The following is a 26,052-nucleotide window of genomic DNA, read 5'->3' as shown; positions in this document are numbered from 1 at the left end:
GATTTGAAACAATTTTTTCTTAACGAAAATGTTGTTCGGTATACTCGCGCTCTGATTGGTCGGGAGTTTCTGTTTCTGGAATATCTCCTTAACAAAGCCTCGAGCAACATTTTCGCTAAGGAAAAATTGTTTCAGCCACCCCTCCCCCGCGGAACAAGCCTTTTCAAGGACCTCCAACGTTTTTGGGTCATCCTCTATATTGCTCATAACTGTTGTTATTGCATGAAACCTATTGGTTATAGATTGCCACTAAAAAGAGTGAAATAAAATAATTTTTTTGAAAAAAAATTTAATCGACTCCAAAAAAGGTACAGTGAAAAGTATGAAATAATTTCTAGTCAACGTATATGAATCTGCATTATCGACCGAGCACTCCACATTATAGACAGAGTGATCTGCATTACCGACAGAGTATCCCGCATTACCGACAGAGTAATCTGCATTATCGAACGAGCACTCTGCATTATCGACAGAGTAATCGGCATTACCGACAGAGTAATCTGCATTATCGACAGAGTAATCTGCATTATCGGCCGAGTAATCTGCATTACCGACCGAGCATTCTACATTACCGACAGAGCAATCTGCATTACCAACAGAGTAATCTGCATTATCGACCGAGCCCTCTGCATTACCGACAGAGTACCCTGCATTATCGACTGAGCGATCTACATTACCGACAGAGTAATCTGCATTATCGGCCGAGCACTCTGCATTACCGACAGAGTACCCTGCATTATCGACTGAGCGATCTACATTATCGGCAGAGCACTCTGCATTACCGACAGTGTAATCTACATTACCGACAGAGTAATCTGCATTATCGACAGAGTAATCTGCATTAACGACAGAGTAGTCTGCATTCTCGACAGAGTAATCTGCATTACCGACCGAGCATTCTACATTACCGACAGAGCAATATCCATCATCGGCCGATAACCTATCAGACCTAACTCAGACCAACCAAAGCATCTGGCGGATTGTTTCACAAAAATTATGTCGGTAATGTCGATAATGCAGGTTACTCTGTCGGTAATGTAGAGTGCTCGGTCGATAATGTGGAGTGCTCGGTCGATAATGCAGATTCATATACGTTAACTAGAAATTATTTCATGCTTTTCATTGCATTTTCCCATACTTTTAAACAATTATATCTGGAGCTAGTGCGTATTCATATAAATTAACTAGAAATTATTTCGTACTTTTCACTGTACCTTTTTTGAATTCGGTTAAATTTTTTTTCCAAAAAATTATTTTATTATTAAAGTAAAAGAGCAATCGAAAAACGCGTCCACTCCAGTAGAATCCTCGGCGAGAAAGAAGGAAATGGCCCCTTTTCCCAGCGCCCTAAAGTAATCCATGATTGATTTCCAATACATCGATTTTTCCTTAGAAAGATTTTCATCAAAATTAATTTCTTTATTTTATGGTTTATATTTTCGTAGTTACGATAAACAACATATTTCAAAGCCATAAAAATACGCAAGTGAGATGCGAGTTAATCTATGTATTGTAATTTCCCAATAAATAAATGATAATTGTAGTTGCACCGCCAACCGTGACAGCTAAAGCGCCACCAATCAGTAATAACTAGGGCGCTGCATACTCATGAGGCGACTTACGTCACAGCATAGGCACATGGAAATCTAGATGAGTTGCATCACCGACTTCGCGCCTGTGGTCAGTAGATAAATTCACGTCATTAGCGATTAATAGATGAATTCACGTGCAACACTGACAGCGTCCCTTGTCATTACAGGATATTGTTCGCTAATAAACCGGTGGCATCAATCATCGTTAGTAAAACGAAACGGTGGATACGCGGTGTTCTCGATCGGGAATAAAATACAGAAAGGCAGGTAAATACATCTCTATTAAATCCTGTGGCAATGCTGCACTAACAACGTCACGTAAACACTTTCGAAACCATACGTACGTATGCTATTTTTCAAAAGCGTGACAACACTTGCAACGTATCATAATGTGTAAAATAAACTATAAATGATATAAAAATCTATAAAGTGCACCAGGTTTTGTCCAAGAGAGGATTTCGCTGTCGAGTAGTGTAATAGTCACGTACAGGACTGATCGTGTTTACGTGCTGAAAAATTTGAAACTGAACCGTGAAATGTTTGGAAATTCATGTGGGCAACGGTCAGAAGCATGGCGTGCACGCGTACGCGCGTGAATTATAATTTTCAACGTGTCACAAATGTTTGCACACCTTCGGCTGCGTCCACGAAAAATCGCGTTAATCAATTTTAACGATTGCTACAAAAATTTTTTATTTGCAAATTGAATATCAAGTAGTTGGCGCTAAAACTTGAAAAAGAATTTTTTTTAAACCGCGCACGAAACGTCTTTGTTTCATTCGACTTAATTTCAAATTGAAAATGTATTATCGTTGTTTAAAATCAGTAATGGGATAACTATCAACAGAGCCCTAGGCAATTACATTTTTCGAAAATAGTTATTAAAGATTATATGCACGGGATTATCTTTAGTAAAAAAATTCGTTTTAAAATGTTTCTTAACTGACACGTTACGTTGTACTCGTTGCAATGTATTGGACACTTTATTAGTAATTACACGTTTTTATGGCTCGTACGTGCGGCTATTACGTCACGTTTGTACGCGAAATTTTTATCCTAACGATCTCGTATATTGCGTACAATATTTCTGAATGCGATCCGTTATAACCGGTGAAGGTTCTACTCAATGTACACTGATTGGCGTCATTACTGCACTGTTCAGTTTTTTTGGAGATAAACTGCTTTTCCGTCGCTCGTTGTATATTAATCTCTGCATGACGTTTATTATTTTTTCTTTTTGTTTCAAAAAGCAATCCTTGAAAGTACTTTTATAGCCGTATTAAAAGGAATAATATTCTTCTAAATAGTAATGCTTGTACTGACTACCTACGTTTATTTGCTTCTGAAACTCACAATTTTATTTTAACTACAACCAAAAGAATTGTTGAAACCCAATCTATATAAATAAATAAAATATTCGATCCTACGAATAACCCTGTACATTCGTATTTCAACATTTAAACTTTTCGAAGCGTTGCTAATTTACTTCGTCAGTGTCAGTACTGTCGCAGTTAAAAGTAGCGCGTTATAAATAATTCTGACGAATAAGTGCAAGAATACGTAATTTTGCAGAATTTTACTGTCAGAACTCAAGCTTTCCAGAGGTCTTCCGTATCCAAATACAACGACGACGATTCGACAACATGCCGTGGGAGTTCGGAGGTCTGTTTACACGAGTTCGCAAATATAGCCATAGGTATCGGAGCCAACCGAAGCGAAGAATTGATAAATTAGTTATTCCGTCAGTCGCCTGCCGCTGTTTCTCTAGGTACGTTTGATCTGAGGTTTCGAATAATCATGCTTATTTATATTGGCTACCTTTGGAGCTTACCCCATCGTCCGTCTACGTGTATGTACAAAATCCACTTTCCATGATCGTCCCCTATAATGTTCATGATATTCATAAAAAAACGTTAAACTGTTACCGTGTTTTTATATTCGTGTATCAGACATGAAAAATTGTTACAGGTTGAAATTTGAAAACTGAGGGACGGTATTACCCAACGTTTTACGGCAATTTTGTATGACATCGTCGAGAGAAAAATATATTTTAAACATCATCCGTTATTTATCGCTTGTTAGGGATCGCCATACGTTGTAAATTGCGCGCATTAACTCCGGAAACCTTTAATGGAAGGCGTACCTGGCTCATTTATCATCGGATAACAGTTCCGGAGTACATCCTTTGAATGTAACTCTACCCATGGGTAAACAGAACTAAGGGTTATGACCATTCCCGTTTGTCTTTGCATCCGGAATCTTCGCACGAAATCCCTCGCCAGGACCCAATTAACTCCCTAAGAATTCGATCCTATCCCATGGTAATACCAAGATAGTGCGACTCCGACGCCAGATTAGAAAAGACAATATTTGCCTCGGTGCTTCTGAGTCTAATCGCGTATATTGCCTCGCAGATGTGCCTTCACTTAATGTCGGTTACTGTTTGTCCTCCCTCGAAATTGAATACGGGAGTTACAGAAATCCCGAAGGTTCCTTAAGACTCGGTTCGGTCGCTTCTGGGATATCGCACGTTCGATGGAGGAATTTTATTAGACGATAAAATACCGTCTAGACCTAGAGGAGGATTAAACTTCGTTATTTTTCGATACTAGGTTTGTCTCCTTCGTGATCCTCGTTCGGTATGAGCTGCACTCTCAAGGACTATGTTGAAACAGGCGTGAACGCAATGCATCTAAGGATCTGTTCTGACCGCAGGCCTGTATCCGCAGCGACGACGGTTTGAATTGAAGACTTTTGCGGATGGTAACTCGTTGGCTCACGCGCTAACGTATTTGCAAGATCCGCTACGCTGATGGACATATAATGCGACGTGTGATTGTAGGCCCGCCAATCGCGGCCGATTGTGCCTCTGAAGGCCCGCTAACTATCTCAAACTAGCCCCATTCAAGCTGCCACGACCTCTCTCTATCCATCTCTATCCGCCACCATACCTCTGTGTCTCGCTCGTTCCAACCCTCCGCACCTCGTTCACCGCCACCCACCACCCCCAAAGCCCATACCTCTCGCTCATCCCTAACCTTTCTCTCCCTTGCACCCCGACTCTCGTCTCGTTTGCTCCGACTTCGCAGCGATTTTCCCCTCCAGCACGGTAAGCTCTACCTCCTCGTCCTTTCTGGCTCCATGTATTTCTTGCCGCACGTTTCTTCCGCGCCTCGTATCCTGCTCTAATTTTCGACCAGCTCTTTCGCGGCACACGTAATCTTCCATTTTATTCGCTTCATCCTTTCTAACGCGTGATTCCTCGCCCCACGAGCCCGGTTATTTTTTCTCCGGGGTACCGGCGAGTGTTTTGCTTTCCATTTACCATCCCTTTATCTCGCTGAGTCTATTCACCTGCGTTCTGAGGTTTTTGCGATTTCTTTCCTTTCGCCCTCCTAGGAACGAGTGTGCCCGATTGGGAACCTGATGAAACAAATCTCTGTAGAGTTTGTTGAAAAAGTTATATGTGATTTGACTATGATCATGTTGATATCGCATCCGTTGTTGAGTACATGTCTTCCATAAAAATATAGAAAACATATTGCGTCCCATTTTAAAAAATGAAGGGGACATTGATATCTCGAAATCGCTTCCACCCAGAAAAGAATAATTACTGTCACCTTTTTTCCCCTCTTGAAATTGATTACTTTGTGTCAGAACTATTTTTCAATGCGACTTCGAATTTTGTAGACAATTGCGTCGGTCACCGTATAAGAATCCCCCTGTATATTCTTTTTATAAGGTTGTAAAAGTAGAGTAAAATTCACGTAGTAGATGGTTAAGACAGAACTGTGGGAGAGTAAGATCTGTTCGTGGGAGAGTGAACCTCTCTTTTATAGGGCGTTAGGGATGTAATTTTAAGATCTTAAATGTTTCAGAAAATACACTTAATAAAACAGACGATTTTTCATCCAACCAGGAGCCTGCTTCAACCCGGTTTCCCATCGTTCTTCGATTTGTAAATTCATACATTTCCGCGGTGCTCCCACTATTTTCGTTTCGATGCCACCCTTCCCTGGGTCGTCGCCTCTTTTCCCATCGTTAACGCTCTTCACCCGTTTGATTTTCTCCATCCTCCTCTACCCTTCATGGCCCTGCTTCATTTTAAGCGCTTCTTGAATCTACTTTCTCCCTCTCGCCTCTTGGTATTCTCCTCTTCGTCTCTTCTCTCGCACGGGCATGAATTCATCTCTTTCAGCAGTCATCTCCGTCGGTATCCCTTATCCCTGTTCACCCTCTCCGTTCGATCCTCGCTTCGACACAATCACGCGCGGTTACATAGGTACGTTCCACTAGGCGTCGCCCGGTATTCGTCCCGATTCGAATTCTCGACCCTATATAACCGCTGCACGTTCTACGTGGGAATTTCAAATCTATCACCGACCCAGACGAATGCAAATCGCGCATGAAGCGCGCTTAATAAAGCCCCGCACACGGCCCGCAACTCGCAATTTTCTTTCCGAAGCTACGTGTCGCGCGCTCCTCTTAATGAAACCTTCGCATGCACCTCGTGCAATTCGCGGCTGCACCCGCATTGAACGCACTGCGTTCCCTCGAAACGGCAAAAAAGAAAACACCCGCGTGTCTTAGTCGGGATCGTTAAGCGTCGACGGGAGGAGAGAGAGGCGATTTTAATTCCCTCGCGGAAGGGGATCCGCTTGCGAGACGAGTGAAAGGGGTTCCAGTTAGGAAAATGATTTAAGGGAGTGTTCTAGCACTTTAGAAAAATCTAGACTTTCTTGCATTTTTTGGGGGGGACGTGGTATGTTAAAATGTTAGTAATGAAAATATTTTTAAACACAGGTAAAAGAATACGTTTATTACATAGGCATTGACCATTTAAGCGATTTAAGTCATGTTTATTTTCTACCAAGCGTTTGATCACCTAATGTTTACACATCCGAATTGTTTGTACTAACGATTGAACCGCTCCTAGTTCCTTCAGCGTCCCTTCATCCAGGAAATCTGCGTGCCGTTCAATCGCATCTGCGCACGTTGAAGCGTCAGCGCAATAACTATCGAAGCATATGGATCGATCTAACGATCGGCGGCGTGAACAATATCGAACCTGAGGGCGGTGCTTTTGACCAACCGCATTTCAGGCAGGCGAAAATTGAATTTCCAGGGAGGCAAGTCAAGAGGTAAGCGAGGAGAAGCGTACCAGCTATTTGCGTGGCCTTAATAAGGACGTTTGACGGCGTTGGCTTTCCCTTAACAAGCCGGCTAATATCCCGGGGCCTTGGCTCCTCGATGTACTCTCTCTTTCTCTCTCGAGTCGCTCACCTTCCGCGCGACGGACACCGTCGAGAATCACCAAAGCTTGAAAACCGAACAAACTCAGTTAGAGAACTCGGTGTGAGAACCAACCGAGGACCGGCCGGGTGATAGAAACGCCAAAACCCATCCTTGTCGTTTCCCGATTCTCTTGTACGCCTTGCTATGCTCGATGTAGCGCTGTCTCATCTTGTATGATCATTAACGACCGGGTTGCGTGTAATCATACCAAAATGAGTCACAGTTCACTTGAGTCAACTGCGCTCCTGAAATAACTAAAGGGTCAATTATTTAAATCAGAAACCATTTGTCCTTCTAAGAAGAAGTTTAGAATATTTACGAATACACTTAAACAACAGTACTAATACTTTGAAAGCTACTCATGCAAATTCAATGAAAAATCTGTGGTATTAAATGCACGGTGTACAATAACAGAAGTGGCTCGTGTAGTTTGATACAAAAATTTATTTCTTCTACAAATTATAAAACATTACACAAGTGTTTCTATTCTAGTAACTGTCTCAATGCGCGAGTACACAAGGAGAAACTTGCCTTTGTTTGTGCATTTACCTAAATTGAATAACGACATATCACTCGCTCTACGAGATTCCTGCTGAACAAAACGTGTATACTATTGTCTACATTGTATCTACCTATGTATGAATACTGCAAAAGGGGCCGAACCGAAAGATGACTTCGCGATCGCTTCAGGCGGTTTGAAACCCCGAGCGGAATCGTGGATGAAAACGTCATTTCAACCATGGTAGCGTCTTCAGCAACGCGCGGAAATGATTTGACAGTTTGTTTACACGTTCAGCGAATACTCAACTTCGGAACGTGGACTGCATTGTAACGCCATTGGGGAAATTTTCGCTTCTCTGTAACAGAGAAAGAAGTACTTAAATGTTATTCACATTAATATATGATTCTTCTGGAACGACAGTAGACAAAATACCCACTCGTTTCTTTTTCAAATCAGCTAGTAAGAGACTCGCTGTTGCATGCAGATCACTAGGTCCAGCTACTGTTGCAGTACTGTCGCAAGTCTGGTACTTTGGCTTCGGTAATAATCTAAAATATACAAATGCTTACACTGGATCCTTATGTTGCAGTTACGTTATTAACTTACGGGTAAATTATCGGTGAGAGTAATTTTTTGTCGACGGAAGAAGGATCCAATGGACCAGTCCACCAACTAACGAAATTACCTACGACGATTACAATTATCGTGCCCAATCCAGTGAACCAATGATACGATAATCGATACAGAGGAAATACATTATCTTCGCTGAAACAATCAAATACAGAAATATTGATCTTTAGACGTGATAATTACGATTAAGTTTAAGATCGACTTACTCTGGATGCTCGAACTGCTTCAGGAAACTTTCAGAGATGTTCGCTGGACACTGAGAAAGGGGTACCGGAAGTTTCTTTGGGACCAATTCCCCGGCACCGATAGACCATTGCGCACCTAAACTGGCCCAGCCAGCGACCACGAATCCTACAACAGCACCCGCAAGTGCGCCCTAATCGACAGAGAAAAAATAATATAAATCAGATTATTTTTGCAAAGAACTTTTCATAAATTATGAAAAATTTACTTTGGCGTTTGTCCACGGGAAGAGGATACCTAACGTGAACACTCCGAAAGAAGTACCTGCTGCGATGGCTGCTAGACTTCCGGTAATCTGCATCGAAACAAACGAAGTAAAAAACTGCTGAGTATTTACTTTCCAAACAAAAAAATCTGGAGATGTACTCACGGCTAAGACTCCTCCCAATTTTTCAACTAAGAATAACAAGCCCAGAGCTATTGAACCGAGAATTACAACAACAACTTTCACGAAGATGAAGGAACACCGTTCGCTCAGCTGCAGACCGAAGCAACCCTTCACGAAATCTTCCTGGAGGACGACGGACGTTGAATTGAAGCCGACGGAAAGCGTGCTGAAACGATTAGTAGTAATGCGTAACGCGTTAAAAGGAAATTGGTATGAAAAATGGTAAAAGTGATGCTTACCTGAGAGCAGCTCCAAAAATGGCGGCGATAAAAAGGCCTGGTACTCCGTGCAAATGTCCAGCGATTTCCATAACATAAGCGGGCAATAATTGATCGTCGGCAGTGATCTGACCAAGAGCTCTGGGGTCACATTTTGGTGGCGCCCACCAGGCTAGAAGGATAAGGCCGCACCAGCAGCACAGTGAAATGAACAACATAATGCCGATAGTGGATATTGCTATGGCTCTGAAATCATGCAGATAATGGCGCACACATAATTATCCAAAGACGATTAAGCACGATCTTATCGTGTCAGTCATGGTAATTACTTAACACATTCGCGACAGTTTACGTGAATTTACGTCACTTGAAATTCTATTCCTGGTTATGACAAAATAATGAAAATCTTTTTATGTTATACACTACATATTTACAACAATGATATTTCAAAACATAGTTTGTGCGATGTCCAGCTTCAGATTTTTATTATTTTTACCAGTACTTGGTATTAAAAACGTAAAATATCTGCCGGTCGCGAATGCGTTAATTATATAGTGTCATTATGTCTATTATCGAGGCACGTTACGTCCTATTTTCGAGGTATCGACTCACCCTTGAGTGAACCTGGTACTCACTTACAGTTTGGATGTTGCCAAATCTTTCAGCGATTTGTACCGTTGTACCGTGGTTTGATTCACAGCTACATAAGCAGTGGTATACAGCCAGGAACCAATCAACACCGTCCACACCGTGTGCCTTGTGTAAGGAGATGGGTCGAAGCTACACAAGAAACAGAACAATAATTAATACATTCGAGAATCAAACACCGCGAGCTGTAGATACTTCTAACCATGTCTTACTTCAAAAACTCGATTCTATTGGTATTCGAGGCCTCCTTCCATATTTTTGCAGCGCCAAGTTGATAGGTGCCCAAAACGCAAACAGTTAGCACGCCAAAAATCATAACTGCAACCTGCATGATGTCCGTCCAAACCACCGCTTTGATGCCGCCCTGGTAATCATTCTCCGATCAATTTAGATCCTTCTAGTTATATTTACTTATTTCAAATAATCTAATCGTTACATTTCATACATTTTTAGCGAGTGCAAAGATTTTGGAATCACTTGGCTGGAGGCGGAGATGCCGAGGACACCGATAATAAACAAATTTACAAAGAGTCACTCGACCGCGATAAATTTTCATTAATTCGGGGGCACAACAAATTGCTTGGATAATTACAGGCGCGCGAGCATGCGATTAATCACTTCGGCGCTGGCTTTGTGATCTGCTGCTACGGGAACGAGCACTCGACGTGCTCCACGCCATTGTTTCCGGCGGGCCATTGTCGAGGTTTCAGTTTCCGTCCATAAACATTTCCAGTAGCCGGGTCCGCGCGAGAGATTCTTCGCGGCATTGTCCACCGAAAATTGTTTCCTACAAGCTACCAGGCGTCCTCCTGCCCGAGGAACTCGAGTTATCCCCAGGAGAATTCGCCGAACGAGGGACCTTGGAAAATTAGCTCGCGTACACCTAACCCCGTAGCTCGACTCACAATCAGCCCCGTACCCCCCATATATTTCATCGTTGATACGTCTTGTTAACTTCTTAAGCCCCGACAATGAATCCGCCTCGTCATCATCGCTGAGCGTTCATAATGATACACGTTAAACGCTTAGCGGCTCCAATGTTGTCAGATCATCGTTGCAATTACCATACATTGCTCGTCAAATGTCAGCGATCATCCGTCTTGTTTTTTATGATGCCACGTTGATCCCTTAACTTTTTAGTGTATCTATCTTATTAGATATAGTTTGGTAGCGGCTTAGGTGTCCAAAGTGAGTCCAACGCAAAGTGAAACAAAATGGTTTCCTATCGTTTAACTTTCAGTGACTTTTGTAAGAAAGATTTGCATACCAGATGTTTGTAACAAGTCACCGTCTAAGCAGTATTAGCAGACGAAAATGACTATCTACGTTTTGTATGTATTTTGCAATGCATAAACTTACTAGGACGGTGTAGAACACGCACACGTAACACATAACGGCCCCGATCAAATGCACATCAAAGCCGCTCACTGTAATTAATCGCAGAGATTTTAATAGTGCTCGGTTAATGCTCACTATGAATAATATGGCCACATAATACCTTGATTTAGCGCTAACGCTGGAACGTAAACCACGATCGATTGGTAGAGAACCTGAAATTGGTTTGATATTACATTCGAGGGATTATGAGAGTAGTTACATGACCGTTCCTAATGTTATTTGCACGCAAGGAAAACTATCTAATTAGATACATTCAAAATTAAGTGATTTTCACGGAGGTACAACTAGAATAAGCTAGAAAGTGAGGTGAATTTTTAATATATTTCTGTTGTCTTGAATGTAGTTAGAGGTAACGGTATCGAATAAGAATATTTTTGAAAAATTAAGTTTAAGCGTTTCGATAAGCCACGTTCATTGAAGTTTCGCGTTTCTGTCGCGCAACGTAGCGTGACACAACTTTGCTGTAAACGAGCTCCCTACGAATTAAAGTCAATGATGAATTACTTTCCTCAAAGTTTTAATGTGTTTAACGTGTACGTCGCGTCGCGAGCTTTGTATTCAAAGTTCATTGACACGTCCTTTAGTGCTTACCAAGTCAATAACGAAGATCAGCGATATGAGTGTCCTTACTCCGCGATTGAACCTTATCTCCAAATACTACAAAAAAATTGGGATATTAAAGATTCGAACACCAAAGAGATAAACTAAAAGAATTTTCTTGTTTCATTTTATATGGTAAATTGGATAAACGATACCTCATAAACGGAATTAAGTTGCAACTTGACGAAGACGGGGGCGTAGATAGTGGCCACTACTACACCCGAGAAAAATATAGAGATAATAGTGATCCAATATTGGGTCCCAAAATTATATATCTCAGCCGGTGTTCCAAGAATCGTTACGCCAGATATGAAGCTGTAATATTATTCATAAAATATATGAATCACTAATTTAGATATTTAACTTGAAACAATGTCTGAGCGCAAATTATTAATTAGTTTGCTCAATGTATATTATTTTATATTTTTCCTGTTTTTATATGCGAGAAATATCAACACTCGAAACTCGATTAAGATACCTTGCGATGAGGGAAGAGCAGACGGGAAAAAGTGTCATGCTCTTTCCTCCAAGGAGATAATCTACGGTGGTCGACTTCTGTGCTTTTCTGTAATGCCATAATCCCGCGGCGGCAGACACGACGAGCATCAGCCCGAACACCAGCCAATCTGCCCAATGAAAGTATCCTCTCTCAGACGTTTCCTCCATTCTGGCTCCGAGAAACTGGAAGCGAGCGAAAACTTGATTTACGAAGCCAGATTTGCTTGATAACACCGATAATAGCAGTAATGGAAGTCAAGTAACACGGATGAAAGCTTAATGGTTCTCGCCATGATACGCATAATGGATCTTCAACGAGCACACATTGCTCTCGCTATTATTATCATTCCCCGCGAGAGAATGGAAATATTTGACCATCGAAATAAATGTGATGAAGCGAAGATGGGCGAAATTTTATTCGAGTAATAAAGTCACGAATAGAAACAGCGTCTTACGATTTATTCACAGAAAAACCAAGAAAGGTAAACAGCACTCCTTTGCTCTTTTTACTCTTTGAAGGGTGAATGACGTTTAATATAATTATAAACTACACAAGCTATATTACAGAACGTTTTCAAAAATGTTTAAATGCAGGACATGAATTCATTACACTGTTCCTTGATCAAAAGTAGAAAACCACGAGTCTTTTCGATTCATTGTACATATCTGTGCACCTAAATACATATATACTCTTAATTGGTACTTGACACACGACCTTAATATGGTTCGCAGCTGTTAGTATTCCAATACAGCTCGTTAACACGATAAACGTTAAACTTTCCGAGCGCGACAGAAAAAGCTACTCGGTATGCTAGTAAAAGTGTTAGTTTATAATTATTGCCCTCGATATAGACTGCATTTATTTAATTTATTATTCCTCCATTTACATCTACATTGTTTTAAATATCAGCATTAATAACATCACCTTAAATCAAAGCTCACATAAACATTTATTTAGCTGCAAGTTATAAAGTTACGTTTTATTACTCTGAATCAATATAGACGCAATCGTTAACACACAGAAGTTAAAATTATACGATTAAATATGGCGCAATTTTCATTAGTACCGACCGTGTGTCACAGGTGTCAGCACTACGCAGAAAACAATCACCACTCGACAAAGTAGAGTAAACGCCATACACGAGTAATGTAAATTGCCACAGGTCAGTAGACCATCCGAGTTGAGCAAAGTGAAGGATGTCGAGTGAATTAATGAAAGACCATTCCAAGAATGCGAACGATAATTGCACAGCGTCCATAACAGAAGATTCTCGCGTAAACATGATACGCTAGGGCCGTAAGTTTTTGTATTTTACTCTGTTCCAAACAAGGAATTCTTGTTATTCGCCAACGTTCTTGTTGAATTCACAAGTATGCAACATAAAGAATTGTCTCAAGTTTAAACAAAATAATTTACTTGGAAGTTTTCTTCGTAAATATTCTAGACAATGCATCAACGATTATTCGTAGTTCAAAATTAAAAATTAGGTATTCTTTGTATCGGTTCTTTTATAATTTCCGATTAGAATGCAGACAAATGTACGCGATGTAATCGAAGTTTTTTATTATATCAACGAAGATATGACAGAAACTAAAGAAATGTGCAAAACCATGTAACGTACCATTACTTCTTGATATGTACTGTAATTATGATAACATATACAGTATTTACTATTTACATTGACCCTATCAAATATCTCACTCTGCATACAAAATGTAAAAAAAACAAAGCATGCAAATGAAGGGCGGTTAAACATATTACCGACCGATAATTATGATGACATTAAATATCGGCCGCTGGTAAACGCATACTCACTGTTTGGTTTTATAAATAGATTTCTTTATATTTAGTAACGATGACTAGCACACTGTCACTTTTTGCACTCAAAGTTTTGTCTTCTCTGATACGATCACCACATGAGAATATCAGGACCACGATTGCTCCATGATCTCCGGAAATGTTAATTGTATTTCTGTTGAAATCCCCTCAATCTTGATCGACAATCGGTAAGGGAATACAAAATAGATAATTTTCTTCACGTGTACGCTCCGACATTACGATTCCTTTTGTTTGACTTGTTTTTATTTCCTCTCTAACTGTCTCCCTACCAATTCGTAGTTTCAACGGATACTGCCCCGAAAGCAGTTCACCTCTAGAAAGTGATTCGTCTTGTGTTCTCGTTTGTTTTTAATAAAAATTAACCGGATACATTCCTATGTATTGTCGTACCATGTGTACTTACATTGTTTCTTATTTCTCTACTAGTTATTTAAAGACTTTATTATCATTATCTGATTCTTCATATTACCAACCTCGTGTAGATTTATAATTTCAAATTGAATAAAAACACATTCACATCGGCTCATTAAATGCCAAATAATGATTGAAAATCATTGTTAGAACTGAATTAGCAAAAGACATTCTTAAAGATGTAAACATCGATAACAAAACATCAGAGACATTTGAAATGTACATACATAACGACTGTTAAACATATGAATATAATTTAAATAATTACATTATATGACTGTACAAAAAATTGGAAATTAATACTTGTCAAATGGTATTCATTTTATCGGATACAAATTTATTTAAAACATTTATTGTAGAAAACCGTTAAACCGTCATTGGCACGTTGTGTTTTCACCTTTGGTGTTTGAGTCACGATTCGATGTTAATATTTGGAAAATATTGACTAAGTTATTGATCGCGATCCTGATTTATGCAAAAGATGACACCGACGATCATCGACGATCATCGACGACCATCGACCATCGACGACAAACACGAATAATCGTAACGAGAAAATGAATACACACTTAAAGTATCGGCGCACTCGTTAGTATCGTCTAATGTAATGCAGTGACCTTCTACAATCAGAATATTATTACAAAAATGTAAATACGTATGTACGCGAATAAATACAGTCGAACGAAAGGAACGTCACGGACAGCTGTCTACCGTGATCGACAACAGACTGTCGTGAAGTTCGAGTCCCCGCACTGTGGTAACCGGTTTCTCCGATTTAAGCTAAACTCCAACCAGAGCCGAACACTCAGCACATTTAGTCAATAGGTTTTGTGCAATCAATCGCTAAGCAAATATTAAATTTCATTTCCTGTTCATGATCTATGTACCTAAAATCAAAATAATGTAGCCAAAAATATTTCATTGAATCGTACAATCAGGAATTAAATCGTAATAGCCATGTTACCGGTTACCCACGTGGATTCGAATGTGGCGAATCGGTATCAAGAGATCATTTAATTGATGCCTTAAATTTATATCTACATTTCAAATTGGAATAACCTCACTAATCCACGCAATCATGAGTGGCAAACATAATTCCCTCTCTCCCTTAGCGTACACATTGTTACGCCATGTTGATTTTTTTTCTGCCTTGATGGCGTATATTACATAGTAAAATATGGCAGTAGTTATTTTTCTCAATGATTGAGTTATTAGGGATTTAGGGACTGGAATAGATTTGGTTACTAGTAATTTGAGGAGTATTAATTGAAAAACTTGAACGTAATATTTACAACAAATTATATTATCATTAATTATAGAGAATTACAAACATTCGTAAGACAACGATATACAATTAGCTTTTATTTAGGATATTCGATCTAAAAACCGATTTAGTAAAAATTTGTAACATTGTATGGTAAATACAATGTTGTTAAACTTTGAATATTCATCGCTTACAACGTAAAAGATTCGATTTATTCGTTTATGATTGAGTCATCGTAATGGCAATTGTAGTACTCGCATTCCTTAAACGTACTGCACTGTGAACGTATTGTATTCTTTGTTATCCGAAGACACAATACCTGTTCATCGTCGAATTGAACGGAACACATTGCATTTTAAATCGGTGTGCTTTTCTTCTCGATCACAAAATGTGAAACTTTTCAAAAATTGGAATGTATTAATGCAATAATTCTAAATAGTTTGAACAGTCGAGAATAATGTGTTACTTTCTTAACTTTGCTTTATTTTCGCGAACTATCGTAATCTTAACGTAAATTGATGACGTTACATTATGTATGTAATCAATGCACTGTACGCAATACATTCAAAATTACTTTTATAATTCTCAACCTTCTGTAGTTTAAGAAGCTTGCAACGAAAAGAAAGTATTATATTTGTTTCAATCGTAATATCGCGTAATTTCACATTCAAAATTTATAACATTCATATATAAAAAGTTTATAGGTATTTACCACCACACTTTGGTGCAATGAATATTGTATGAAAACTTACAAGTACAACGTTCACCTTCATTATACTATTAACAGTAACAGTATATCTTTAGCATTAAATATAACTACTAATTAATCTACTCAGACGTGCAATATAAATTTTATCCCGCTTTATGCTCAAATTACGTGAAAGCAAATATAAAATATAAAAAAAAAATACATTACTTATTGTGTTTATGGAAATATTAAATTGCTAAACGATGTTGCAAATGATAGTAGTAGCTACTGCTTTTTCTTGTCGTGTGATGGTTAAAGTGATTTTCTTTATATTCTCATGAGATAATGGAACTTGTGTCGTTTGTGAATATTGCCAGATCAAGGTTTTAAGATACGAACACGTTGCTTGCGGAACACTAACATAATAACCGTGAAATCGTGTAATAATTATTTACTTATTATCTGTACATACTCACATTGCATATTCAGTTTTCTATTTCACTTTGCCTAGTAATACTTACACTCAATAATACATACATACCACATACTCATATACATGTATTATATTGTTCCACAAAGAATTATTGGTATTATTAGTTTCTGTAATAGATAGAAAGTGTATCACTGATACAAAGTAGATAACAAAATGTATATCTATTTAAGTAATGATCTCTCAATAGTGATTTAATCAGTCTTTCAAAAAATATTGTTTCACATGGAAATGTACTGACGCAATCCATAAATTACAAGCATAATTACATGTGTAATCAATATACTCTTTGTGAAACAAACAAAAATTTGTTATATTTAAGATTTCACATATATTTAAATTTAAAAGTGGAATATGGAAATTGTGTTCTAATCACAGCTTTTGATGTCTTCCTTCTCCAAACAGCCATAAACAGGCTCTGTCAACCATATATCCAAGGATAAAGTCTGCTATTAGAATTTGCACTAAGAGTGTACGAAACTGTAAGAAGTAAATGTTCCATATTAGTGCATTGCAAGATTTGTATACACGTTAAGTTGCAGTTGAATCAGATTCGCCGCTCCGCCTCGAGATACACGTATTTTTATTATTGGCGGCGCGGCTCACATCAGAAGTCTACCTCGCGACAAAGAAAACCAAAGAGAAAGATACGAATGAGAGCAAATGACAGTTGGAATGCATTGGCGTAACAGTGAAATAATACAGCGATTGATCAACTACTTAAGTTTCCCATGTTTGTGATTTTGTTACATCTTACGTTGCCGATGGCAACTTAACGTGGTACCACGGTACATATTCGATGTATGCTATAATATTTGTAGTCACTTACATCACTTGGAAAATCTACAATTTCGAATTGTGCTGCTAACACAGGTGAAAACCCACATAATCCTAATATAACAGCTGCACTCCCTATAAGACTGTATAATAAAGATTTATTCTGCAATAAACTCTCCATATATGGTTGACCCTGTAAAGTAAAATTACATCGAATTAAAACTAAATATACCTAATCTTTGTTGATATAATTACTTAGTTTTATACTTTACCCGATAATTAATAGCAAAAGTAGAAACTTGAAGTGCCATAGCGATAATGTAAACTGTACTGTTTATTAAATTTGCTTCGAAAGGTTCATCCTCATCGCCGACATTTCCATTTAACGACATATTTTGACTGGCTGAATTATTTGGAGCTAATATAGCTGCTAACTTCTCATTCCTTGGAGATAATATAGTTGCTTCTCTTACCAAATACACAAGAGATACAAAATGCAAACCAAACTGAAGCAATACAGTGGCTATAGTGTACAGATTAAAAATGTTTGGAAGAGGTCTCTGTTTAGACAACGTTTTCAACGGTTTCGATCTTGAAATAAACAAAAAGCAGGTCGCTAAAAGAACACCCTGTAATGTAGCTTGCGCGTCACTAAACTTAATCTCATCTAAATAGAGAACAGATTGGCTATATGCAAGTCCCAATGCATTAATTGCCAAAATTTTAAACATTTGCAACGTCGTGACTAAAGTACACCGTCCTTGCTTGATAACATGACAAACTGCAATAATACATGGATCAGAATTACTGATTGCTTTAAAATCACTCTATAATAATGAAACTCACTGCATTGAATTGACGACATTTTGCTAGTGAAAGGCGCGGCAATTGAAGCATCTCCAAGTTTAACAATAATAGATTGTTCTTGTTCCTCGATTTCCTTTAATAGTTTTTGTATCCTCATTCTGGTATTAGCGGATACTCTCGAATTCGTTCTGGGACCATTAGATATTGTTGAATTTGAGATTAGGTTTTCATTCTTGTTATCTTGCTTATCTACAGGCACTCTTTCAGGCGGACTAGAAAGGATTGCAACCCCTAACGAAATTAACTGATCAGTATGTAAGCTTTGTATACGTGCAGCTAAATTATAAATGTCAATAATCGACTAACCCACTTGAGCATGTTTCAAAGCACCAACATCATTAGTACCATCTCCGCACATTAGAGTTGTATATCCCAAATTTTGTAGGGAAACAATTATAAATTCCTTTTGTTTTGGTTCACACCTTGCGAAAATTACAATGTGAGGTAATAATTTACGGAGAAGTTCCCGGTCATTATCTTTTAAATACGTTAAACCCTGGAAATTATGAGTTAAAAAAGGGGACATAAATTTCAATTAAATGACTAATGAATTAGTGTAATAGTTCGGGACTTATTAATTTACCTCTCCAGTTAGACAAAGAGCGTATTCGCGCCAAATTTCATTACCTCGATCAACATTTTTCATACCCATAGGCAAATTAATTTTTCTATCTACGCTTTCCCACATCCACTCTCCGTCATAGGCAGTCAATATTAATGTGACTGGTTTTTTCGTAAAGTGTAACTCGCGACTGACATGGCAAGCGGTTAAAGGATTATCGCCAGTGATCATAACAACCGAATGCGAAGCATTTACGATCTCTTTAATAACAGCCTTAGAATCAGGTTTAAGCGGACAGCTTATAATTACAAATCCAGCAAAATTAAGATTTGTTTCTAAATTTTCTCGCGTTAGCTCTCTAAGATCTTGCGATGATAAAGGACCAGAAAGTTTTCGATATCCTAAAGCTAGCACTCTCGCCCCACGCCGAGATAACGACAAATAGGTAGAGTCATAATTCTCTGGTACGGATGATAACTAAAAGAAAAATATTTACGATGTATTATGGGGAAAAAACAAATTCAGATTTGTAATTTGTTATTCACCATATTTTTAATAATTTCAGGTGCTCCTTTTACTGTGGACATGTAATTAATTTCTGATGACCCAGGTGTCGTATATCCCGCTACGACTGACATTCGTTTTAACGCGGAAGAAAAGTGGTGTCTCTGTACTATTTTTAATACAGGGGATTGACCTTTTCTTGGTATCATAGAATCATCTAATATAAAATTAATATTGAGATTATTACACAACTTTTATTTAAATTTTGAAGATTATAGTAAATTCATACTCTTTGTGAGTGTCCAGTTAATAGCTTTCAGTGTAGCTTTTTCAAGCGGATCACCAACGATTCCGTCATCTAATTGTACAAGAGAATGGCACGTTGCAAGTACTTGAATACTTTCTAAAGGCGCATCAGAAATTTGCATAACATCTGCTTTCCCCCTTTAATGATGAATAATTACTTTAGCCTAAGCATCTATAAATGTTTCAAAAATTATTATTTCATTCTTACTCGATTCCCGCTATACCCTCGACGACCAAGTTGTCGCTAGTTAAAGTGCCAGTTTTATCAAAGCAACAGATTTCAACTTTTCCCGCAAACGGAATTCTGAAAGGTTCGGTGCAAAATACACCTACACGAGGAAAATATTTGTTGTTATTCAAACTATTCTAGTATTCGCGCCCCCTATATCCAACGATAAGGAGTCAAAACGAAACACGAAACGTAGGGTGCAGAATTGGTCATGTAGGAAATGCGGTCGGCTATGGATCCGACGATCGAGAGTTCGGATTTCCGTGTCTCTTTTTTCGTTTAGACTCCAATATACATTTCATAAATACCTAATTTTGACAGGGCTAGTAAAGATGTATTAACAGCTAGCGATAATTCAATAGGCAATTCTGGTGGAACAACCGATGTTAGAATAAGCGTACATTCCAAAAATAATTTATATCTGTTTCTTGTAGGATCCTCGCTTCCTATAAAACATTGATCATTTAATATTTTAGGTACTTACCTTTATATCGCGATGTTACTTACCTTTGATCCATACATATGTTGCTGCAGCAATCGCAAATATTAATAGAAATAAGATAAAGCCAAACGTTTCCAAATTATTGGCTGTAACGCGCTTAACCCCAAATAGTATTGTCCTCAAAAGTTTACCCTGTGATGTTGAAAATCCCGTACGTAATACATAGGCCACACAACCATTATCAGGAGCTAAAATTTTAAGTATTCCCACATGTAAATGCATACGCGAATAAAATGCATTACTGGCGAACGTTCTTTCAATATTTAAATAAATACCTTTAAGGCCGGATACGTTTTTACTGGGTGAAGTATGTTGTACAACTTTTGTACCTCCAAATAGTACATGAAGCTTATCATCGCCCTCTATATCCAACTGTCTATCGTCGATATCTTCTATCGGCTCTTTCATTTGTGGAACAGACTCTCCTGTAAATTTGTAATCAAATTATGTAGAACGAATTAATCCCGCGTTTTACCATTTCCTTTATAATAAATTACCTGTTAGCATACTCTCGTCAATCACGCAAGGTCCTCTTAAAAGTAACATGTCACATGGCACTAAATTATCATTCTGAGATCTTGTTATTGATACAATATCACCAGGTACTAACTGGTCGGTGAACATCGAACGCCATCGCCGATTTCTATAAACCTTTGATAAAAATAATGAAATCATGCAAACCATTTTTGAAAAACTATGTTTTGCCTCCTATGTATACTAACCATTATCATGTATGGCTTATTTCCCATTTTTCTGATCTCAGCCATATTTCGAAGTTGCTGCTGTACAAGTGTGCATTCAAACATAATAAGCATAATGAGTGTAAAAATACTGTAATACCAATATTTATCTAAACACCACAGTGCTACACAGAACACTTGAAAAACAAAAAATGGTGCAATTGCTCTTTCTTTGAACAGTTCCTTAAATTCTGGCACCACCATGTCCAAACTAAGGCAATAGAAAATTATGAAAGACAAAGTAAAATTTATAATTATAATTTGTAATTTTTCCATCTATATAATAGAGTGCTTACTTATTCTTGCCATATTTCTCTTCTGCTGCTGTAATCTCTTTTTCATCTAAATATCCTTTCCATTCGCAATAATGTTTAACAGAATGTCCAGTTGGAAACTGAAGGCCTTCAAAGCATTTTTTATGTTGGTTCCAATGATACTTTGTCTTTTGAAATATGAACCATGGCTCTTGCTGTTCAGAATGGAACAGCTTAACAAGTTCTGAACTTCCATTGTTAGGGGTAGGTACTACTTTTGCTACTTTTGCTTTATAAGGATTTTTCTCCTGAAATGATTAAAATATTTATTGAATATCTTGCAGAAGTACTAACAAAATTTTTTTTAAACCAGAGATTGGTAAACTGCATTTCAAGAGATAGATCTGACCAACTATCTACCATTGAATAACCCATAAGGTAAAAATGATTTTTAAATGAATTTCATGACAAAATCACAAAATTAATGCTTCACTATCTTCATAGAAAAAGTTTACCGACCTCTGCTTTAAACTATATCATTTAAACATTCCCGCCAATTGCTCATGTAACGGAGCTAGCAGAAGGCCGGCTCGAATGGCTGCCACGTTAACGGAACATATTGAACGAACATAATTTCTACACGTAAGTGATTCAATTAATGGACGTGTTATATTGAGATGAAGGAGACGTGAACTCACCGAGCTACAATTTAGAAAAGTATGTATGTGCACTGACCACTGGCAACACAAACATATGAAAATCTGTAGCAAGGCTATGGCTGCAATGCCTACTAAACCCGCGTCATAGTACTCGTCAATTCCATAAACAAAGATCCAACAATAAATCCACAGTGCGTGCAGTAGCACGGATGGCAATATGTACCCCGTGAATAATAATTTTCGAGGATTATGAAGCGTGACAGTTTGCACGAGTTCGTCTGTACGCGATGAAGCAATAGTCGCCATGGCTATGATTACAATGCGCCGTAACAGAGGCGTATGGATTTAGTACAAGAGATTCGGATTCCTTTCACATGAGAAAACTCACTCAGCAAACGATATACGTAACAACTACATCACGTGAATGGTGTTCGAAATATGTTTACCCCTTTCACACCTTTCCACGGTGCTCTATATGTATACTAATTTACGGTAATGGGACAAAAATGAATTTTATGATGAACGCTGTTACAGCACCTCGCGGCAATGACTTGAACTATTTTGTTGTCTTGATAATGCATTTTCTAAAATTATAAATTCAACTATTAGAAAGTTTCGAGAAATATGTAAGCGTTTACTCTTACTTCAAGATGGATCGTATTAATAGAGAGTAATTTTCCCAAATAAAAACAATTGTATACACATAAGTTGCGATAAGAACAGAAAGCGTTACTCAAATTCGATGTAATAATGCGTACAATTAAACATACAATTCTTTAAATGATCTTTGATCTTTATCAGTAGGCAAAAAATGTAGGAATTAGATACTGTTTATATTTACAGAATAGATTATAAGAAAGTACTGAAAATGAATTAAATATAAATGTTAAAGTCCAATTCCGTTTTGTTGACTTTTAAATGACCGTATTCCAAGTTATTGTTAAATGATCGATAAATACAGATTTTAATGTTACTAATTGATAAATGCCTTGTATATAAATTAAAGCGATGACTTGCGAGAATGGGAGACCTCTATTGGTGTTAGGACAAACTGACAATGAGGCAAACTATCGGCAAATTCTTGTGCTCACAGTCAAGCACAGTATCTTTTTTTAAGGTTACTTTAATACCGTACTGTTGCAATACCATTTACACAAAGTTCTTAGCTCGATAAGCATGGTATCGATAATAAAAACTTATAATGGCTTTCAACTTTTTAACAAATGTCTCAAGCTAAGGTATGGAAAGAAAGCACTACATAATTATTATCCCAATTTCCTGATACATTCTTAGTACACGTATAATGTTTGTAAATATATTACTGTTCGAAGAAAACAATTTGTTATTTACATATTTATCGTTCGTTATAACATTCTTGTTAGTTAACAAATGTATGATTATTTTTAATTAGTGTTGACACAAGGGTACCTAGTCGTAACAGACGACCTCCTATACCAAGGAAGCGTCATCCAGAATGGCTTCCAAGACCAGTTCATGCTGTATGTATTCGTAACATCAAAAACTAGTTTGATTTTTTTGCTGTTTTATAGATAGTATATAATATTGCTCTCTTTATTAGCATTATAACGAATCACTCACATCGCAAAACAAAGAGTTCTTGTCAGAGTTTATAACATCAAAACGAGGACTTTTGAATTCTACATCACCATTATGTTCAGATATAATTGAAATATCTAAGGAATGGACTCCTAAGTCTCAGCGTACTGGCTTAATTGGCAAAAAAATTGGAATATATCCAATGTGGTTAAAAAATGGACAGAAAGTATTAAGTACATTAATACAGGTGATGCTTGCTATTGTGATCAAATAGAATTATTTTTCTATTTTAAACAATTCCACCAAATTGTTATGTATCTCATTTATTTACAGATTATAGATAATGAAGTTGTAAAATATATACCACCAGAAAACTTTAATCCAATTATCTCTAGGCGTAAACAAATTAAGACGAAAAAAGGTTGTCTTGTAGTAGGTGCAGTAAATATTGATCCACAGCTAGTAAGTTGGCATGATTTTTGCCATTTTTTTCATGTTTCTACCTACAACTGACATTCAATGTTCGTACCATTGATTTTTACAGATTACTAAGGAATATTACGGAATATTTAATGCAGCTGGAGTTACACCAAAGAAAACGCTAATGAGGTTCATTGTTTCGCCAGATGCTGCTCTCCAACCAGGAACTCCTTTGTGTGCAGCTCATTTTAAACCAGGAGATTATATTGATATTAAAGGAAAAACGTAAACATTTTAGCGATACTTTAATTCTGTGTTGGATATCTAATCGTCAATTACAATATTCTTTATAAATGTAGGATAGACCGCGGCTTTCAGGGTGTTATGAAGCGGTGGGGATTTCATGGAATGCCTGCCACTCATGGTGTAACGAAAACACATAGAAGACCCGGTAATATAGGTTCCGGAGGTGCAAAAGCTAGAGTAATGCCTGGTACCAAACTGCCTGGGCATATGGGAAATAACTGGCGTATTCTCCGAGGTGTAAAGGTACATAATAATATTAGTTAAATAGTTCACAAAATGTGTAATATTGAAAAGAAATTACCGTGAACAAATATTCTTTGCTTGCAGGTACTACGAGTAAATACCAAATTTAATGTGATTTGGGTATTAGCTCCAAATATACCAGGAGAAACAAACACCATGTGCTACTTGTATGATACGGTCCTTCCATTGAAAAAGTCACAATCGCCGCATTTTCCTACATATTTAGGGAATATAAACGAAGAATCACTCCCTGATAATTTGTATGCTGATGATGTATATGTGTTCGGTGATCCTTCACTCGAATACACACCGGAATCATAAGTGTAATAGAATAGTAAATAAATGTTTTTGTTATGAAAATCCCATGTTTTCGAAGGTGTTTTTCTATATAATCGAATATTCACGTGAAGATTACATCGAAGGTTACGTTATTATCATTACATTAATTATTTCACGCATTCGTTCTTATAATAGTGCCTAACGCTCAACGGTAGGTGGATTCAAAATTTTAAAATAGTGGCGCCATCAGTGGGAAAATGCCCAAGTTTGTCGGTAAAAAAGTTCTAACGTTCAACGCTAGATGGAGCCAAAATTTCAATAGTGGTGCCATCTAACATTGAGCGCTAGAACTTTTTCAGCGACAAACTTGGGTATTTTCTCACCGATGGCGCCACTATATTAAAATTTTGGCTCCATCTATCGTTAAGCGTTAGAACTTTTTTAGCGACAAACTTGGGCATTTTCCCACCGATGGCGCCACTATATTAAAATTTTGAATCCATTTACCGTTGAGCGTTAAGAACTATTTTGCGTTATATGTATATAGGCCTTATGTGCTGGATTTTAGTTTGACCTCTTCATCGCGTATGATTCTTATTATCAATAAATGAATAGTATTACTATGACTGAGAATAATTCCCTTCAGCCCTCAGGGGTTGTAGAAGTGTTTTTTGAAGCTACAGTGCGGGCTTAGCAACCCCGAGGTACCTGAGCTAGAGGGGAGCTAGTGGGCCCCAATAGATGAAAAGCCGAGCTATAGAGGGGCCATTGAGTCCCCACAGAGATGAGAAGTTATGAAGTATAATGTTAAAGTGGCCAGCCACAGTGAAAAACGATGTAAACATAGTTTAGAGATATTGTATTATGCCATATTGTTCAGTAGCATTTACTAAAGACGGAGAAAATTAACTAGCCGTGCAATAACCATCCTTGTAATGATTGGCCACGTAAATAAAGATAATGACAACAATGATAATTCCCTTTAACATAGTTCTATATATGTTTACTTCCTCTTGCATAAAATATTTACACATACATGTTCTCTTTTAAAAAAATTAAAAACCGTTTATCAAAGGCAGTTCCATTGTTTTTCTTTTTTAAATACAGTTATTACGCCAGAACACTTTTGAATATGTTTACGA

General features: G+C 37.6%; 3 protein-coding genes and 1 long non-coding RNA gene across 5 annotated transcripts; 2 read left to right on the top strand and 2 right to left on the bottom strand.

Moving 5' to 3' along the window:
* Positions 1–1,716: 1,716 nt before the first annotated feature.
* Positions 1,717–5,568, top strand: LOC128885012 (uncharacterized). The gene is made up of 3 exons (XR_008459529.1): positions 1,717–1,859; positions 3,165–3,360; positions 4,205–5,568. It is a non-coding gene; the product is annotated as an uncharacterized LOC128885012 (long non-coding RNA).
* Positions 5,569–7,297: 1,729 nt separating this feature from the next.
* On the bottom strand, positions 7,298–13,988 carry LOC128884742 (sodium-coupled monocarboxylate transporter 1-like). The gene is made up of 15 exons (XM_054138331.1): positions 13,829–13,988; positions 11,993–12,195; positions 11,670–11,829; positions 11,506–11,571; positions 11,015–11,066; positions 10,876–10,943; positions 9,729–9,880; positions 9,508–9,648; positions 8,890–9,114; positions 8,633–8,816; positions 8,471–8,557; positions 8,226–8,395; positions 7,996–8,154; positions 7,826–7,937; positions 7,298–7,744 (listed from the first exon to the last, which is right to left on the bottom strand). Exons 2-15 carry the CDS (start codon positions 12,178–12,180, stop codon positions 7,691–7,693), a joined length of 1,818 nt encoding a protein of 605 aa, XP_053994306.1. The 5' UTR covers positions 12,181–12,195; positions 13,829–13,988; the 3' UTR covers positions 7,298–7,690.
* On the top strand, positions 13,177–24,996 carry LOC128884743 (39S ribosomal protein L3, mitochondrial). Of its 2 annotated transcripts, XM_054138333.1 has the most exons (8): positions 13,177–13,309; positions 13,864–14,019; positions 23,517–23,604; positions 23,685–23,909; positions 23,996–24,124; positions 24,207–24,367; positions 24,442–24,631; positions 24,716–24,996. In XM_054138333.1, the coding sequence occupies exons 2-8, from the start codon at positions 13,958–13,960 to the stop codon at positions 24,950–24,952; spliced, it is 1,092 nt and encodes a 363-aa protein (XP_053994308.1). In that variant the 5' UTR covers positions 13,177–13,309; positions 13,864–13,957; the 3' UTR covers positions 24,953–24,996. The 2 variants fall into 2 exon arrangements, with proteins under 2 accessions (XP_053994308.1, XP_053994307.1); XM_054138332.1 differs by lacking the exons at positions 13,177–13,309; positions 13,864–14,019 and adding an exon at positions 23,126–23,343.
* Positions 15,546–22,418, bottom strand: LOC128884741 (endoplasmic reticulum transmembrane helix translocase). Its single transcript, XM_054138330.1, has 16 exons — positions 22,145–22,418; positions 21,489–21,754; positions 21,175–21,403; positions 20,950–21,103; positions 20,728–20,877; positions 20,458–20,640; positions 20,259–20,396; positions 19,930–20,050; positions 19,705–19,859; positions 19,457–19,632; positions 18,933–19,388; positions 18,656–18,845; positions 18,329–18,580; positions 17,755–18,263; positions 17,535–17,675; positions 15,546–17,185 (listed from the first exon to the last, which is right to left on the bottom strand). The coding sequence occupies exons 1-16, from the start codon at positions 22,409–22,411 to the stop codon at positions 17,078–17,080; spliced, it is 3,495 nt and encodes a 1,164-aa protein (XP_053994305.1). The 5' UTR covers positions 22,412–22,418; the 3' UTR covers positions 15,546–17,077.
* Positions 24,997–26,052: the final 1,056 nt, after the last annotated feature.

This window comes from Hylaeus volcanicus, chromosome 2 (genome assembly GCF_026283585.1).
Source record: "Hylaeus volcanicus isolate JK05 chromosome 2, UHH_iyHylVolc1.0_haploid, whole genome shotgun sequence".
Lineage (NCBI taxonomy): Eukaryota > Metazoa > Arthropoda > Insecta > Hymenoptera > Colletidae > Hylaeus > Hylaeus volcanicus.
This window is presented reverse-complemented; position numbering and strand designations above follow the sequence as displayed.

What these genes read in the sequence shown, in the direction of transcription:
- LOC128884742 (XM_054138331.1), bottom strand. Translation starts at nt 12,180, where the DNA reads ATGGAGGAAACGTCTGAGAGAGGATACTTTCATTGGGCAGATTGGCTG. An exon ending in AATAGAATCGAGTTTTTGAA is followed by an intron (nt 9,649 to 9,728) that starts GTAAGACATGGT and finishes TTTCTTGTGTAG; the next exon opens with CTTCGACCCATCTCCTTACA. An exon ending in ATTTTTGGAGCTGCTCTCAG is followed by an intron (nt 8,817 to 8,889) that starts GTAAGCATCACT and finishes TAATCGTTTCAG; the next exon opens with CACGCTTTCCGTCGGCTTCA.
- LOC128884743 (XM_054138333.1), top strand. Translation starts at nt 13,958, where the DNA reads ATGATCTCCGGAAATGTTAATTGTATTTCTGTTGAAATCCCCTCAATC. An exon ending in TCAATCTTGATCGACAATCG is followed by an intron (nt 14,020 to 23,516) that starts GTAAGGGAATAC and finishes ATTTTTAATTAG; the next exon opens with TGTTGACACAAGGGTACCTA. An exon ending in TTCCAAGACCAGTTCATGCT is followed by an intron (nt 23,605 to 23,684) that starts GTATGTATTCGT and finishes TCTCTTTATTAG; the next exon opens with CATTATAACGAATCACTCAC.
- LOC128884741 (XM_054138330.1), bottom strand. Translation starts at nt 22,411, where the DNA reads ATGGCGACTATTGCTTCATCGCGTACAGACGAACTCGTGCAAACTGTC. An exon ending in AACATATGTATGGATCAAAG is followed by an intron (nt 20,397 to 20,457) that starts GTAAGTAACATC and finishes AATGTTTTATAG; the next exon opens with GAAGCGAGGATCCTACAAGA. An exon ending in CTGAAATTATTAAAAATATG is followed by an intron (nt 19,389 to 19,456) that starts GTGAATAACAAA and finishes TTTTTCTTTTAG; the next exon opens with TTATCATCCGTACCAGAGAA.